This window comes from Wasmannia auropunctata, unplaced genomic scaffold (genome assembly GCF_000956235.1).
Source record: "Wasmannia auropunctata unplaced genomic scaffold, wasmannia.A_1.0 LD335987.1, whole genome shotgun sequence".
In the NCBI taxonomy this organism is placed as follows: domain Eukaryota; kingdom Metazoa; phylum Arthropoda; class Insecta; order Hymenoptera; family Formicidae; genus Wasmannia; species Wasmannia auropunctata.
In genome coordinates this window covers 2,177,721-2,195,386 of record NW_012026903.1, presented here as the reverse complement: position 1 = coordinate 2,195,386, position 17,666 = coordinate 2,177,721, and the positions used below count along the sequence as shown (strand labels likewise).

Below are 17,666 nucleotides of genomic sequence, written 5' to 3'. Positions count from 1 at the left end.
TGGAACATTAAGAGGATCGAAAGTCCTTTTATACATTGCCCTTGTATGTCTTCGTTGGTGTCCCGTCGTAGGTTTCTCTTCTTCATCGTGCGCTCGCTGCGTCAGTTTCGTCGGGTACAGCGCGGCGTAACGAGAAAATAGTTGAGATATGACTTTGGGAGACCCCAAGTTTTTGCATTTTCGCTGCTCGAGATGTAGCTGCCGCCTTGGCGCGTAACTTGGCTGGGAGTTTCCATCTCGGAAAATCAAAGAGAAACCTTCCATGAAACTTGATTTCCACGATTTAATTATACTGCAGATGAAGTGTATTTCTTGCAACTGTTGGCTAAAATTGTTTATTTAAAAATTTTTTAATTTATTTTACAATGACGTGAATCTCAAAACACACCTCTCTGCTTAAATTCGGCGACTCGGCTATTCATTGTAAATTATTGTTTTAACCGAAAATAACACTTTCAACTTACTCGACGTAAGCTGAGATTTTAATTCAATGTGGAATTTTAAATTACATTTTCATACGTCACGTCTGTGACCTTTCTTGAAATGTAGGATACGTTAATAGAAATAGGAGTTCAACGCTTGTGACGTGTAAAAATATGTATCTAGGATCGCTCATTATTGGATTTCTTTCGAGTTTCAGCGTTAATATATAGAAACGAAAGTCGAGACGAGACTGAGAAAAAAATACATCACGTTTGTACAAACCGGGGAATGGAGAAAGGCGGCTCATTGATGAATGATTGGTTTCAGCGCCGCGGGCCATTAGCAAACACCTGAAGCTTTTCGTTCCCTTTCCTCTCCCTCCGCATGGAGTTCCTTCCAGCCCTGAACTTTCAGCGGAGAAGAAAAAGAGGCATAGTTCGGGGTTAACAAACTCATCCTTTTCGAGGTCGCTCTGATCCGTCCTGCAGTTTTTAAGCCCCCTTTTTTTTGCCACCCACAGCTCGTCGTACCGGCTGCAACGCGAAAAACCCGATTAACAGTCGGCGATTGGAATCGGCTGCTTTTTGTGCCGCCGCATTGTGGAACTTCGCGCGGTATTTCGAGCGGACGGAATATCGACGCGATTCGGCTCTGCGGTCAAGGGATTTCCGAACGGATTTCGCTTTGAAGCCGAAGAATTTCACGATTGTTAATTTGTATAATGTATCAACCGTTTGTTCACGCAAAATCTACAAACCGATCGTTGTATTACCACAAAAAAAATTTTTTTTTTTCCCGGCGGAGTATGCGAAGCACAAGTATCACTATTCACATTCTGATACACATATTGTTCATTTATTGCTTTGTTAATTCAAAGGTTGTCATTTTCGAATTGTACAAAAAAATGAAAAAATGAAAACATACAGAAAAAAGAAACATTTTAAAAAAACGTACATTTATTTCTCTATATCAGTTATTACACTAATAAATTGCATTTAAAATGAGAGAAAATTGGAGTGAGAAAATTATCTAAAGTTAATATTAAATTTTAATGATTCGAAACATTTAAACTTATTTTTTTGAAAACTTGATTTCTTAAGTTGCGTTGCTTTTGTACCAAATGAACGATATGCACAATTCAATTTTTACTTTTTTTAAATACATTACGCAATATACTTAAATACGAAAAAAATTTGATTGTCAATTGAAGCTTCCGTTATTACGCGGTCGCGTAAGGATATTGCATTTATGGAGTATCAACATGGGAATAAAGATTCTTCGGCGGCGTCCTCTTCCGTAAATTTTCTCACTCCGCTCATCTTATAACGCACGTAAAGGCTTCCTCGGGAGGTTTTACGTAGCCACCAAGAGTATCGTTTTCTTAGAATAAAGTAATCAGTGAGGCGAGCGGTCGGTGAGGGGTGAGAGGACGCGGGCTGGAAAAAAATTGATGAGGGACTGTTGCATGAATTTTACGCCACACCGGCAGATCGTTACTTTGAAAAACAGCCGCGCACTCGCGGAAGGATGCTGAAGAAAACTCTCTTCCTCGAGGTCTATTAAATATCTTTAATGAGACGACGATCTTGGTACACCAACAGCAGTTTTATTTTACTATTATCCCCTTCCCATTTTTACGTTTTTATTTTTATCATTATCTTTTCAAACTGGCGTTTCCGCCGATAAATTTATTTATATCCAGCCTTTAAATGTGACCTGTTTAAAAAAAATTCTTGCAAGGAGAGTAGAGAGCGAGATCTCCGTGCCATCGCGAGATCTTCCGCTCGCTCTATGTAAAGAGTAATAAAATTCATATTAGAAGGCGCCCGAGAACCAACTGTGTCGTTTTCTGTACGCGCAGTAACTTTACTTAACGAACGGACTTTGATCAGTCCGCCTGTAAATCACGCAATTCCTAGGCATAGATCAGATTTTCAGTTCCAGCCAGAGACCTCGTCGCGTAATGCGCCGGGAATTTTCGAGGTGGGAAACTCCCTACGGGAGTTTCCAACGGAATTCATTCGTCCGCGGCGAACGACGACGTCTCGGACGGTTTCGGATTTGAATTTCTGTACTCGTATCCCAACGAACGCTCCAGGTCGCTTGAAACCTCCGACCGGATAAGCTCGGCAGAGCCGTGCCCCGGTAATGGGAATCATCGAGCGGGAAGAATCGATTTCCTTATGAAAGCGCGACGTGACCGAGATTTTATACGTGAAGTTAATCACACTGCCGCGCGCGTGTTTCGATCAGCTCGAAATCCCCGTTTTGTACATTCCGTCTCGTCAGTTAGCGCATAATTTATCGCATTGTCGCGCCGCAATCCGATTTGCACGAGTTTCCCAGCAATTATCGATATGTCATTAAGCTATCTATTCTCAATTACACATTTTGATGATTTCTAATTTGTGCTGGTCCCGTACGCTCGAATTATTACACGAATTCTCTTTTTACTTAACTCGAACGTTACCACGAATGTCGATTAATTTGACTAATTGCACTATTGTGTCCGAGAATTCCGCTATCCTTTAATTATTCCAGGGACTTTCAAGAGAGATTTATTTATATTTCGGTATTCAAAATTTCATTATAAGGCGCGCGTCAAAATTTTATTAAGGCGCGTTGATAAATAAATCCCATTAACGTGCCTTATTGTTTTTGGCAGAATGCGCGGCCAAGAACGGGAGATCCGTAGTGGAGCACCATCCGTCCTCTTACTGGGAGCAACCCTTTAGTCAGCCTTACTTCGACAACACGACAAAGAGGGAGACCACAACCACCGTCGGGCAATCCGCTTACCTGCACTGCAGGGTGCGCAATCTTGGCGATCGTGCGGTAAGTTCCAAGTTTCCTTATCAAGCGCCTGTCGTTGTAATAACAGCGCTCGAGTTCGGGAAGCGTTGTATTTCGCGAATATAGATTAGGATCGCGAGCCCGTTGAACATCATGATGCGATTCTGATTTCGAAGATTTATCCGAAGATTATTCCGCTGTTTTACGAGATATTTATATACTTCGTATCGTTCAGTACCTATTCTGTGTCAATTGAGTCTCTTTATGAAATATTTTCACGTATCATTTTAAATATTTCAAATTCATCAATTCGTTACTTCCATTTTTTTAATTTTGATTTCTGTCGCGAAGCAACGATTACTACTCTTTTGATTTTCTGAAAATTATTCAAGGATTATTCGCTTTTGGTCAATGTTCCATCGTCACCGCGATAGTATTGTGTACATCAATATCGCTCGTTTTTCCAGAGTAATCCTAACCAAACACGGTTATAACGAACTTACCCATCGGAAAGATTAAAGATAGAACGTACGAGTCGAGAATATAGAATGTGGAAGGTATTGCTGGATTACTTCGCTCGAGCCTTCGATCGTCAATAATCTTCCGTTGATGTCGCCCGTGTTTTTCGAGAAAACAAAAAAAAATCAATTAACCGATTAATCTTCTTATTACGTGAATTATGCAAAGCTCGGACGGACGTTTTAATGCTCGATTATGCGTCAACAAGTCCCGCGATTAAATTTCGCCATAATGAGGGGATTCGATGGAGCGACGAATTTGTCGTTGTGCAAAATTAAATCGCTCGCGCTCGCGTTCAATTATCGTGAAATTTTCAATTATATTATTATTTCGCGCGAAGTGTTGTTTTTCAAATTCTATCGCGCGCTCTACTCTCTTCTCCGCCGCCACGCCTTCGCAGTGCGCGGCGTTGATAAATTTTACGTACGTGCGGACGCGCGCGCGGAAATCCCGACCGATCGGAATCACGCAATTCGAAGTCAAATAAATTCGCAGTTACGTCGGGCGGGGGCATTAATCCGCGCGATCGTTTTCCCTCGACAAACTTCGCCGCTCTCTTTTGCTAATGCACTCGCACCGCGACGCCTGCAATTCCGTATACGAGTTCATTCCTCATTTACTCACGCGACATCGCCTCGCACTTTTACAGTAACCCAGTTCACATTCTCGCGTTCCGAGGCTTTTGTAACACTTTTTCGCGCGTTCTTCTTTTCTTTCTGTTTTTTCTCTTCATCTTCTTATTTCCGCCCGTGCGAAATTGCGGGGCAAGTATAAACTCTTCAACGGTTCTACGTGCATGCACTTTCTTCGTGCACATTTAGAAAATTACGAGGGTATATTAACACATGATCTCGTTAACATCGAAATATTTCCGGCCACGTACCATTGCGCACCGTGGAAACATTATATCCGAGCGAGGAATAATCAGAACGTTTATATTTGACTGACATTCGTTAAATGGTTACACAATCTAATTGTAACCGTAGAAAATTAACTCTTTGTGCGAGGGATCTCTTTGATGTTATATTACTTGAGGGAACAAAAACACAATATCATTTTTACGAGGAGAATAATTTATGTTCTTTCCCAGATTTTCTTTTTCACTTTATTATTGTTATTATTATTATTTTTTAATAGACCACTTTTATATTCCGCCCGTTTAATTCGCGCACCCGGCCATTGTTCGGTCGCATGAAGTGGCAAAGTGGCGTTACGCTGTAAACGTTGTAAAAGGCGCGCGGCCGAGCATTGTTGCGTTACCGAACGCATAGTCGCGGCGTCGATTTTTCGACGCTGGTTTAGTGGATTAGCGGGGCCGCTCCGCGCCGCTGTTTAACCCGGTATTCATCACTCGCGGTCCTAATGCAAAGTAATTTCGCGGGTAGGCGCATAGGTCACCCGGGCGAACGGTGACATTACGCGTTATCGGCCGCTGCTCATGCATCACCGCATGACGCACGGGAACCCGTCAGAGTCCAATCACCGATCGTAATCGCCGATAAATCAAATTTCTCTCGCGCCCCTTCGCCCCCTCGCCGTCCCTCTGCGGATCACCCTTTAGCTCCCCGGCTTCCGCCATTCACAACCGCCACGCCATCGGCCCTCAATAACGCGCGCATACGCGCATATACAACTGGCCGTTTATATTTGCGTACGTAGAGTTCGGCACGATCGCGTCGTGATCGCGCTACGCCTAAGCCTCGATTTCCGCCCCCGGTGACAGATTGTCGCGCGACAGTCGGGTGTCAATCAGAGGTCTTCTCTTTTTTTGCGCATACGTAATTTGGTCGCATTCGTCTGTGCGTTATTGCCGTCCGAGAATTAAACCGAACGAGAAGAATTTCAAACGTCAACGGATATCGTTCAAAGCCGACGAAGCGGACTGACCTGCTCGCCGAACGATTGAACACGATTGGTTCTTACTTTTAGATCCAATCAATCACATTCAATCGCTCGGCGGGCAGGTAGTAACTTTCTTCGGCTTGACACGGTCAATATTTCAGTCTACAAATCTTAATATCTTTTATTCGCGGTATATGATTTAACGATTTTTTCCTTCATTTTACGCTGTGATATTTTCAAGTGTAGAATGCACGTTAAGGACCATGATCGTATTTGCGCGGCACAACGCACGGACTTCTCGGTTGAAATGTCCAAGTTTGGTGTGTCTTGCTGTAACAGCAGGTGCCTCTTGATTGCGCAGGTCTCATGGATCAGGCAGCGGGATTTGCATATCCTGACTGTCGGCATCCTCACGTACACGAACGACCAGCGTTTCCAATCGTTGCACAGCGACGGCAGCGACGAGTGGACCCTGAAAATCAGTTCGCCGCAAACGCGGGACAGCGGAATCTACGAATGCCAGGTCTCGACGGAGCCCAAAATTAGTCAAGCTTTCAACTTGAGCGTAGTAGGTACGTGCGCATATCAGTCTTTTTTATTTACGACCGATAAGATTCAATCGATAGAGCCATTAATTCGAGTAATTTTACTGGACTTTAATTAAATCCTCACGAACGTTAAAAGAAAATAAAAACAATTATGAAAGTAAATTATAATCGAAATTACGACGAGATAATTATTTAAAAGCAATAATTAATTTTACGGTGAAAAGATGGTGGATTTGTGTTCGCGATTCTCATTAATATAAAAAAAAGATCAGCGTACGGAACGAGGATCGGGGTTGCGTTTTAAAGTGATTACAAGTTCCCCGCTGTGCTTCAATAACAGTTTCCGCAGCCATTTGTTTCTTAAGTGAATTTTTAAGTGGCCATGTTTCGAGCGGGTTCGACGCTGAGTTAATTGCAGCTTTGCAGGCGGTTTAAACGAAATTGCGATCATACTTCTTGGTCCGGGGGCTTTACTCGACCCGTACGCTTTCCTACGGCCCCAAAAACCACTTTAACTTTGTTCTGTCCCCGTGTGCAGTCTCGAAGGCAAAGATCAACGGCAATTCGGAGCTCTACATCAAAAGCGGGAGCGACATCAATCTGACCTGCATCGTGCTGCAAACGCCGGAACCACCATCCTTCATCTATTGGTGAGTTTGGAGCGTTCTCCCTTGACGATAGCGCGGATTGAATTTGTTCCATGTGTATTTCGACACAGTCCGCGAGTTTCGCGGAAATACAAATCTACAGTGACCTCCATTTGGCAGAGAATCTGCTTTATCGAAAAATTTCAACGCGACCGCCCGTAAAACGAATCTTTGATGAAGTGAATCTCCGCGCTAAAGTTAATCCTTGGAGGCGGTGGTCTTTACACCGAGAGAAAAGTGTTTGACGCTTGTGACATTAATTTTGGTAAAACGATTAAATTATGCACTATTCATAGTTATTACCGCTATAATATAATAATAATAATAAACTTTACGTTTATAGAGTTTTACCAATTCTAAAAAAGTTATATTATAAATCACAATAATTTCAAATATAATAAAATATCAAGAAAGATGTGGATGGCAAATGAAATAAGCATTTGTAGTAAACGTAATTATAATTATAGTGAAATAATTATTTTCTTACTAATATTTGCTTACTATTTACATTAATAATAAAAAATAAAAAGTACGTAAAATAAAAATTAAAAAAACAATCATCTTTTTAAAATGCATATTACAGTTATGATGATCGTAATACAGTTAAAGCAGCTATAAGTGAAAGCAACTATAAGTATATAATTTGTACCGAAATAAACTATAAATTATAGTTAAATTATAATAATTGCAACTATTTTTTTCTCTCAGTGTAGAATAGATTCTGAGTCAATTCTGATCCTTAATAATAATCCGTGACCCTGGAAGTTTTTAAAATTCATAGATCGTAAATAATATGATCCAAAAATCCTCTTGTGTTTCCACATTCCATATAAATACTTACATTTGCACACGTAATTTATGTACTTTATTAATAATTTCATAAAAAAACACGTAAAAGCTTTTTTTTAAAATGGATTTTATTTTACATTCAATGCTCATCACTAACGTTTTCCGGATATTTTTCGGAATAATTTTTCAGGTATAAAGGCGACAACGTGATAAACTACAGCCAACGCGGGGGCATTAGCGTCGTGACGGAGAAGCAAACGCGGACGTCACGTCTTCTGATCAGCAGAGCGCTGCCGGCCGATTCCGGCAATTACACCTGTGCGCCATCCACAGCCGAGTCAGCCAGCGTTCTCGTCCACGTGCTCAATGGTGAGTGAGTAGCGAATGAAATCCTTATATCACCGGAAAAATCCTCAGTATTATCGCCGAAATGTCGCCAATATGTTTCCGTATATTTTCCTCGCAAATAATATCCGTAAAATTATTGGCCTTCCACCCAGAAGGTAGTTCTTTTTCGGACGGTGTCGACGCCGAATTTATTTCAAATAAAATTTCAAACGCATGTAAATACGTCAGCGCGGATAAAAATGCGCTGTATACGTTAAAATTGCCCGGGAGATACATTCAAATTCAAAGCGATATCTATCCGTGTCAACGTGTCGCTACAAAAAGGCTTTATATGGTTCTACTCACCGCATGGATTTTCGGCAAATTGTATCTTTTTCCGGAATCAAACGCTTTGAACGTACAAATGTGCGGAGAGTGACCAGGTGAAATCGTCGCCATCATAATTGCTTCGCTAACCATTGATACAATTTTATAATCTATTCTACTTTATACCTGTCTCGTATATATTGAGATGCGAAAGAGTTAGAATATAATCAAATACGATACTCACCATTAAATCTGACGAAGCTTCTCGCAGACTTTGCTCGAAACGCGAAAGCATAAAATCAATTAATTAATCTCAACAAGTTTGTATCAGTTTTAATCAAGTTCCCGGGCGAAACGTTTCAAGTATTACTATAAAGGAAGTTCTAATCCGCTTGAAGGGATGTTAAAGAGAAACAATTTCAATTCAATCGCGTTTGCGATAAACAATGCGCGTTCGCACAAAATAGCTTCGAGTGTATATTTATACGCATGTTACACACACGGTAAGAAAAAGTTCCAACGTTTGATCCTGACGTTTCGCGAAATTGGCCAAATAAAAAGTAAAATTTTTCCGTAGTTCGCGGACGCCAAGTAGGAGGAAGCAACGGAATCCGAAGAAGAAAAATTAAATCGCTCGAGCGCGCAAGCCATTGATTTTCCTTTAACTCGCTCGATTGCAGCATACTGATTTATTTCTGGCTTATTTTAGGAGTCTTGAATATTTTTGAGAGGGATATATGTATTTATGTATAAATCGCGCGTGTAATACGAATTTCGCATCGAAATCTCGAAGGAAATGAAATTTTTGTATTATCTTCGAAGCCGCTCTCGACAACGATATTCGCGTTATACGAGCCTTGAACTTTAATAATTTGAAACAATTCGACGATATTAATTGCATACTTTCTGCAATTACAAGGACACCAATTATTACACGTCCTTGTGAGGCGAAATTAATCTCGCGTTTGCCGTTATTCGTAAGAGATTTACAAGTAATTACTACAGGGGAAACCCGCGCGAACTTACCGGAATGAAACTCTCGTCAACTGTGAGTATATATACGTATTCGTATCCAACGACAAACTATGAAGTCTCCAACTAACTTCACCGTTCTCCCGTCTACCCCGTCTCATGTACGTATGCGGAGTCATTGAGATTAGGTCCGTGGCTTTGTTTAAGAACTAATAGAAACGATGTCGGTATCGTGGAGAGACATCGAGGGATGGATGATCGTATAACTTTCTGATTAAATCGCGCAAATAAGCGAATTATTTGATCGAGATCATTATACGAGATGTATCGTATTTCCGGACTTTTCTCGTCAGAGTCAATTAGTGCGCCAGTATATGGCAAGCAATTTATTCATAAGCGACGCTGACTGAATATCGCTGGGAAATATCTACGTTGCACGCTTATCAACATCCCTCTACGCTGCTCGTCCTCAAATTGTCAGGATCGTCGTCGCTACTTTCCTTCGGGTCCGAGTGTAATGGAGCACGGACGAAAATTACAGAGTCCTGAAAGCTGGGTTCACCCAATTCGGCTGTTCCGACCCACTGTCGCCCTAGGTCCCGATGGTTATCGCGTTGACCTCGGACTCGCTCGCAAAACTCGCGCATGTGCGTAAAGAGAGAAAGAGAGATAGAGAGTTCAGAAATAGCGGGTCGGAACCCACCTTGACAGCGTGTCTTTTGTCGGCAGTTACATTGTCCGACCGAGTACCACGGACCTTTACAAGTGACACAGACAATGGCCTTGTTGTATCGCGTCGAAATGGCTTTTCAGATAATGTCATTTAAACCGTTGCGATGGGCAGAGTTACATTTTAGGACCGAGCGGCTGTAAGGGGGTGAGCGTATTTTTACGACAATTCACCGAGATTGCCGTGAAACGAGTGCACGTTGACAGCGACATCGCCAACGAGCCGTGGACGGTGTCGTACGGTACGGCGACGCTATCTGCTGACGAACGAACACGACGAGCGAAGTCACGACCCTCGATTCCAAGAGCGCGGCGCGCAATGTTGAAGTCACGGGAGGAGGGTGTGCGGCACGCGGGACGCGAAAGTAAGTGCAGTCGGACTTTACGGGTCGGGCCGTAAATCCCACGGGGCCTCAGGTAGAGGCCGGGAAAAGTGTTCTATCGATAAACTAAACGGTAAAGGCCATAAACGCGCGCTATGTGACGCGCTCCGCTTCTCTCGACTCGGCTCGGCTCGGCTCGGCGCGCCCGCGTCGCTCGCTCGAGTTCGGGATCGCGCGTGCTGCATACACTCGGCAATAAACCGTATGTTCTTACCGTGCAAAGAAAGAAGGAGGGTCATTCCCTCTTCTCCGTGTCACGCGTAAAACGCCGAAGAAATAAATCCTTCAGACTCGTCTGCCCTTTTCCACCCCTCAGCCACTGGGGGATAAATCAGACGAGATATTGTCCCATGCAAATCCCTGCCAGGTTGTGCCCACCGAAGTGCTTTCTCTCCTTGTCTATCTCTCTTTCTCTTTCTCTGTCTCTCTCTCTTTCCACTGCATGCACGCTCCTCACGTTCGCACGTCGCATCGTGGCACGCGAGCTCCTGAGATATGCACGTCAAGTGGCTGCTCGATCGTGAGAGAGAGAGAGAGAGAGAGAGAGAGAACTCGCGGACTGTTTTACACGGCTAATATCTTCCTATAATATCTCCCTGCGCGTTCCCGTTCCCTCCATCGACTTCGATTCCCGCCAGGATAATACGAACTTATCGGAAGCAATACCGCAGCTATCGGAAGTACTACCGCGGTCATCGGAAGTAAATCGGGGAGCAGAGAGAGAGAGGGAGGGAGAGTGCGTATGCAGCGGATTTGGGCAAACGTTTGCGGCACGGATTGCGTCCGCAAAAGCCCACGATTAAATCCTTTCAACGGCCGGACCATTTTTGATTTCAACGTTCGTTGCGTGAATATTTCCCGATTAAATAGCAACGTTAATCGTGAGGGACAAGTGGAAAAATCTTTCCGGGTTGGACTGGAGTCTTAATTAATTTAGACCGACTCGCAAAGAGAAAACGATTTTCCGCATCGCGTTCTGTTTCTCTCCGAGATTTCTTCGCGCTGGCGGAAACTACACGCGATGCGAAAGGAATTGTTTGAGGACAAACGCGAGAAACACCCGCTGGTCAGTGCGACGCGGAAACGTAAGTCCCCGTAATCTCCGTGGGACTTATCAAAGGACTTTGTTACTACGTGATGTACCGCAATATCCGCGAGTTAAATTGTGGAAGTGAGAGGGGGAAGAGAGAGAGAGAGAGAGAGAGTAAGTTACGAGAAAGCCACCATATATATATACGCGAAATATGCATTACTCCCAAAGTCTGAGGATAGTAGTAGATATATAATAGGGGCGCACGTGCGCAAGTGGAGATCACGGGAGGTAATATATATATATGTGTATATCTCTCTCTCGCTCGCTCTTCGCGATTTCAACTTCGACTTCCCCGAGGAAGACTTCCCATCGGAACAATACGAGAAGGATAATGTCGACGCGGAGATTAAAGCGCGAGATAGCGCGTATATAACGCACGTTCGTAATAACTCGTGTGTGTGCGCGCGCGCGCGCGCGTAGCTCGTGAAATTTCAGTATAACGAGTTTCGCGGTGTGTAACAACAAAGCGGCCGGTGGGCCGCATTACGTGTAATTAGCCGCGATAGGCAAGCAACTCTGCGCGATACGTGTTTTCAAGTTACCTTCCACCCATCCCCGCGAACCGCGGAAGTCCGTTTGAATAGCTCGCCAGTCACCGAAATATCTGACGGCGCGCGGTGCGATTCCGCATCGATACACTGCGCCGCGCCGCGATCCTGATTAAATTATTTCTGCCTTGTTTATCATTACTCATGTGGTCTATTGCAGGACCGATAACGTTGCAATTGTATCGTCGAACGATACATCCGCCACGAATTTCGATCTTGGCGACGCATCATCGCTTTTCGGATCTTCGATCTTGGAGTATAATTGTGTTTATCAGAATAATCAGACGAAATCTGTAAAGGACAGACCTTTCTTCATCGAAGCTGAATAAAATATATAAAATATATAAATATTAAAGAAAACAAATAAAATAGAATTCAATGGCTAGACATTTTTATTTGATATGTTGTTGTACTCTTAAAATTTAATCTAGAAAGACTCGCGTAAATAATTTAAAATTTTCAATTCTAAATCTGAGCAATGATGTATGTTTCCAAGTAAATAGCTATTAATATTTATACGAACGTTCGTCATTAAATCGGCGAGCACGTGCAGCTTGCGCGAAAATAATAACGTGCAATTTATCAGCGGGATTGCAGCCGGCTAGTAAATGTCGATACATCTGTGCGGCCTCGGTCAACTTTCCAACGACCTGAAACGCTGCCAAGTCTTCGACAAGGCGTAGAACGATAAATTATACGCATCCTCTCTCTCCCCTCTCGTCGAAATCAGTAATCAATTATGAGAGATGCGATGTTATAAAATTTTCTCTTTTTACATTTTTAAATTCACGCCACGTAAGTTATAATTTTTAATGTTTGCTTCAAAATAATTTAGTTCAATTAATAATTAACACAGTACATATCAATCAACACATGATTCGTTTTTACTATTTAACCCTGATATTATAGAATTATTTCTTGTACTATTATACTTGCTTTTTATTTTATCAGGTTTTTTCAGGCTTAATAAAAACGTATTTTTAAACGTCCCGTGATATTTACATTAATATGATATTCCAAATTTTTATGGCATTGTATACAGAAAATGTATTATTTGGAGATATATCTCTGGAAAAATACTGCAAGCTCGTCATGCAAATTTTACAAGATTTTAATGAAAATATTTATTTGCGATAAAGTATTTAACAAAATAATCATAGCACAATATACAGCACATTTATATATTTAAATCACTGTCTGTATCGTTTTATAAAAAATATTTTTGTTTAAATGATTTATTTCTTGGCTAAACTTTTTTTTATTATTAAATATAAGCTTTAGTAATAAAACGATAATATTTGCTTAGAATCAAATATAGATAGATAGATATTTTATTACTTTAGCTTATACATTGCCAAGAAGGGATTTGGTTTACAATAAAAATTTATAATTAACCACTCCATTTATAATTATCCATCCACACCTTATCGCCGTGTATGTATCGCATTGCTGAAAATCAAATATAAGCGTTAACTTGATTGAGAGATTACTTCTTAAACTTTGATACAAGTACGTAGAAAAAATTACACGTTTCTTACATTCTTACTCTGTTTAACAAAATATTTTGACGGAGAATTAATTCAATTTCGGACAAATATGATGTATATCTCTTATGAGCACTCTAATGAGACGCCATACCGTAGATCGGAGATCCACAAGCACCTTACTGAGACACGTCGTTGCCGTATCGGAGATTGCCGTACCAGAGAGCCCAATGAGTCATTGTTAATAACAGCTATTCCTTAAGTTTCGGCCAGCTAATACGGCCAGTAGAGAGTCCTCAAAAGGCCTAAACCGTTGCAACACCATTTAACTGTCCGCCGAAGCAGAACGTTACCGCGAGGAGGTAGGTGTGTTTGGTTTCGAGAGGCTCAATGGACCTTACGCGAGATCTACATATATGAGCGCATCAAGAAATCATCTATGATCTTCCGGATAACCGAAGGACAGTCTGACCCTGACCTCAGGCCCAAAGAAATTCAAAGAAGATCAAGGACCTAAGAGAGTCGAAACTCCTGCGACAGTCATAGTTACTCCCATAGCAAAACCATCACTCGTGACGTGTTCTTCATCGTTGCCGATGATGGCCCTGCTAAAACGAAAACAATTTGAGTCGCCTTTATATACCTCTTGGGGGCTTCTCGCCCCCTCCAAAAGATAGGACCCTCGGTCGGATGGCGAGACGATCGGACGTCCAGTAATGGGGCTGAATGGGGTCACCCCCACACCCTTGTTCTTCTCTATCTCCTTCTCTCATACTTTCCATCCCTCTCGTTGTTTTACCTCTTGCACATCACGTATCGCAGGTATACATTCTGCTAAGGAAACTATGAGTTATATGGATGGTATTTCTCAGGTAGATTTCAGTTCCTCAGACGACACATGTCAAAAAATCGTTGAACACAGAACATGGAGATACTCTTTCTCCTCAGCTATGATCAAGATGGAGTAGCAGAGAAAAAGAGCTATTTATTTATAAATTATTTTTAAATTATATTAAATTATTTATAAAGTAAAAACAATATTTTAATATTTCTCATTTAGAATGAAATTAACAATTACGGAGCCGCGCATTAACGAAATTTCGCTTTTCAATTTTCATATATTTCATTGAGTGTTTATTTTACTAGTATTGTATGCGACCAGTCGCGAAATTTTTTTTGCCACCAAAGTCTCTTTGATTTACAATTAATGTATATCTTTCTACTGATTATGAGAGAGTCGCAAATGAGATGCAATTACAAATAAAGTTTAAAATGTCAAAGATGTAATTTGTTCGCGTTCAATTTTGACACTTGCGTTCTCGCGTATTCTATTTACCATTAGAATTATTATATTATATCATCTCCAACGGAACATCATTCGCTTTGAAAGCGGCGTTCGCGGCCTTTTAGTGTCCGTTTATTCGCGTATCAGAAATTACTCGCTCTAAGGATATGTAGATTCCCGCAAACACACGTGCTATACGCGGAACGATATTTCCGCACGACAGCTCAAGGATTTATCAAGACAACCGGCACGGATGCCAACGCAAACAAATCCTCAATTTGCCCGACGAGCAATCGGGGCGACAGGACCGACGGCGACGCACACGTAAGGCCCTTATGCACACGATCGCGTATGTTCAATCGCGCGGATGATGCGCACCCGCGCCGATCGAAGCCGATCGTTTGGTTCCACAGCCCGTCCAAGTACGACGTTGAAGTGGAGTTCGGCGCACGGTGCTTTAGCCGGACGTGACTCCCTCCCGACAGCGCGAGAATAAGAAAAGTTTCGCGATCAAACGAGACGAAACTAATACAGGGCCATTATCGGGAGTTAACGGCGCTCCGTGCTGTAACTGCACACCAGGATTTATTGTCTTCGCAACCGGGAGGACGAAACAGAGGAAAGAAAGAGAGAGAGAGAGAGAGAGAGAGAGAGAGAGAGAGAGAGAGAGAGAGAGTGAGAGAGAGAGAGAGTGAGAGGAGGAAGAGGAGAAAAAGAAGGAAAGAGGAAGGGGCAGGAAAGGTTGAAAATTCTCCCGTCACCGTCGTTCCACATTACATTCGCGGGATGGACAACGAGGTTCAAAGAGGTTCATGTCCCACTTCGCCTTCTATTTATCTTCCTGAAAGACAAACTTCGCGCGAGAAAACTTTCGTCGCACCCTTCTTCACGCATCGCCACGTTACTCCGTCAGTCCATATCAACACCTTCGGAGTTCGGACTCGACGTCATCTTTCGATTTGGAAACGCTAGGATTATTCGACGAATCGTCGCGCGTCGTCTTGTTTTACCGTTTAATTATCTCCGATGCTTTCGCATGACCGTCATCGAAGCCACGTTTAATCACGTCCTTCGAGCAACAGTGATCGAGAGTTTCCGTCGTCTATTTTCCTACTTGACATCGATCGATGTCAATACCTACTTTAGAAACGAATGTGACGTCGACATCGAACAATCGAACTTGTCGAATTACGCGGAGGAGAATAATGCGAAAACGATTTATTTGCCGCTTGCGTCGAACTCTCCCGTGGTACTTCAACGGAGGATCGATGCGCAATGCCGCCTCATGTATTATAATAATCGGACGATCGACGGGCTTCTCGGTGTATTTTTCGTTTATTATTAAAATTGCAATTAGAGGATCGACCGTCGACCAGTATTGCTTCAAAACAGTCCTGAGAGTCTTGCGACATCAAATTAATATCAAGCGCAAGCAAAATGACTCGTACGTAGAAATTAAAAAGTTGTAGTGCCTCCCGCCCTCTCCCGTCGATCTTGATCTGAAATATTCATCGAGCCTCCCCTCGACACTCCACTCCAACTCCAATTTTTTCGTAAGCTATATACGATCTCGCCATCAATTTTAGAGGTCGTAAGCAAGGTCGAGGGAGAGCGATTCTGTTATCGGGCGTCGTCGAATTACGGTGAGTTTACGGAAAGACGAATTATGGACTCCCTCGATTTACTTTCGACCTCTTTTTTATTACGTCGTGAAATCGCATCGTAAATACGGGGTCGCCTCGGTTTTGAGACACGATACGTGCTGCGACTGACAACGAGTTATTGGCAGTTTGCAGAGTAGGGATTTGCTCGGCGCGTTCTGCCACTCGTAATCCCTCATTCTGTCTCGAACTTGATCGACAGGCGACACTCGCGATGTGGTAATAAGATGATCCCAGGAGTTTCTTCGCGCCCGCGCCGAGAGAAGTTTTCTCTGTTATTCCTTCGGCGCCGAAAGTTTCTGTAGACATTAGCTGTAACTTTCACGCCCACCGTTTTATCGTACGTCAAAAAGAAGACGCTCTCCTCTCTCCCTCCCTCCCTTCCCTCCTTCCCTGTGAGACAATACATCACTTATTCAAAATTACCGTGGGCAGCCGTGATATACAATTTTTCAAAGAATTTCTTTATCACTTTATGATATTTATCACAATCGAGCGATAATAAACAAGCGCTAAGAACACAGTACAATAAAACAAACAATCAATTAACGCGGACATTAAAACAGGCTGCGCGACGGCAGCGATATATTTGCACGCGGAATAATAACTCCTGGGAAAATATACGGACTGTTACAATACGCAAGCATCATTGAATTATAACAGGCTTATAGAATGGATTATAGGAAAACGGTTTATTTGCGCCCGAACATTTTGTAATCTCTGATTGTGATTTGACGCGAAGCGTGCAAAATACTCATCGAGAGTGAGAGAAAGAGAGAGTGGGAGAGGGAGAGGTGGAGTAATAATATAGGAGTAATAGAGTTAATTCCAGAGTGTTGTCGCGCGTCGTACTTTACATTACGATACGAGTTGCCCATTAGCGTAATCCTCTTTTAAACTTTTTAATGCGCCTCTTTTTGGAACATCCACGACAAAAAAAGCGAAGTAACTCCGCTATTCGTAGTTAACAATCTGTAACATCTAACGACCGTTTCAAGATTTACTTCGCCTCCGTTAAGAAGCTATTAATATTATCCTACATTTCGTCATATGGTTACATTTATTTCCGAAAAAAGCCTGTATCGTATTCTATCGTGGGAGTTTTTAATAATTCCGCTGCTTTATTACGTACTTCTCCTTTAGATCTTATTATTATTATTATTTTATTATTATTATCTTATTATTTTTATTGTTATTTTTACTTATTATTATTATTAGTTTGCTCGTTATGTGCCGGGTTTAATACCGATCAAGGCTGGAAGAAAAGAGCGATTTTTAGACTTGTCGGCCCACATT

At 42.2% G+C, this 17,666-nt stretch overlaps 1 protein-coding gene across 3 annotated transcripts in view; it reads left to right on the top strand.

The window, feature by feature from the left end:
- LOC105454253 (hemicentin-1) overlaps nt 1-17,666 on the top strand; it is a 205,171-nt gene that overhangs the window by 166,821 nt on the left and 20,684 nt on the right. For all 3 annotated transcript variants that reach the window (XM_011696765.1, XM_011696766.1, XM_011696763.1), the window contains 4 exons: nt 3,089-3,258; nt 5,939-6,149; nt 6,664-6,775; nt 7,752-7,930. In XM_011696765.1, the coding sequence (XP_011695067.1) occupies nt 3,089-3,258; nt 5,939-6,149; nt 6,664-6,775; nt 7,752-7,930 (672 nt within the window). The remainder of the gene's footprint in view (nt 1-3,088; nt 3,259-5,938; nt 6,150-6,663; nt 6,776-7,751; nt 7,931-17,666) is intronic.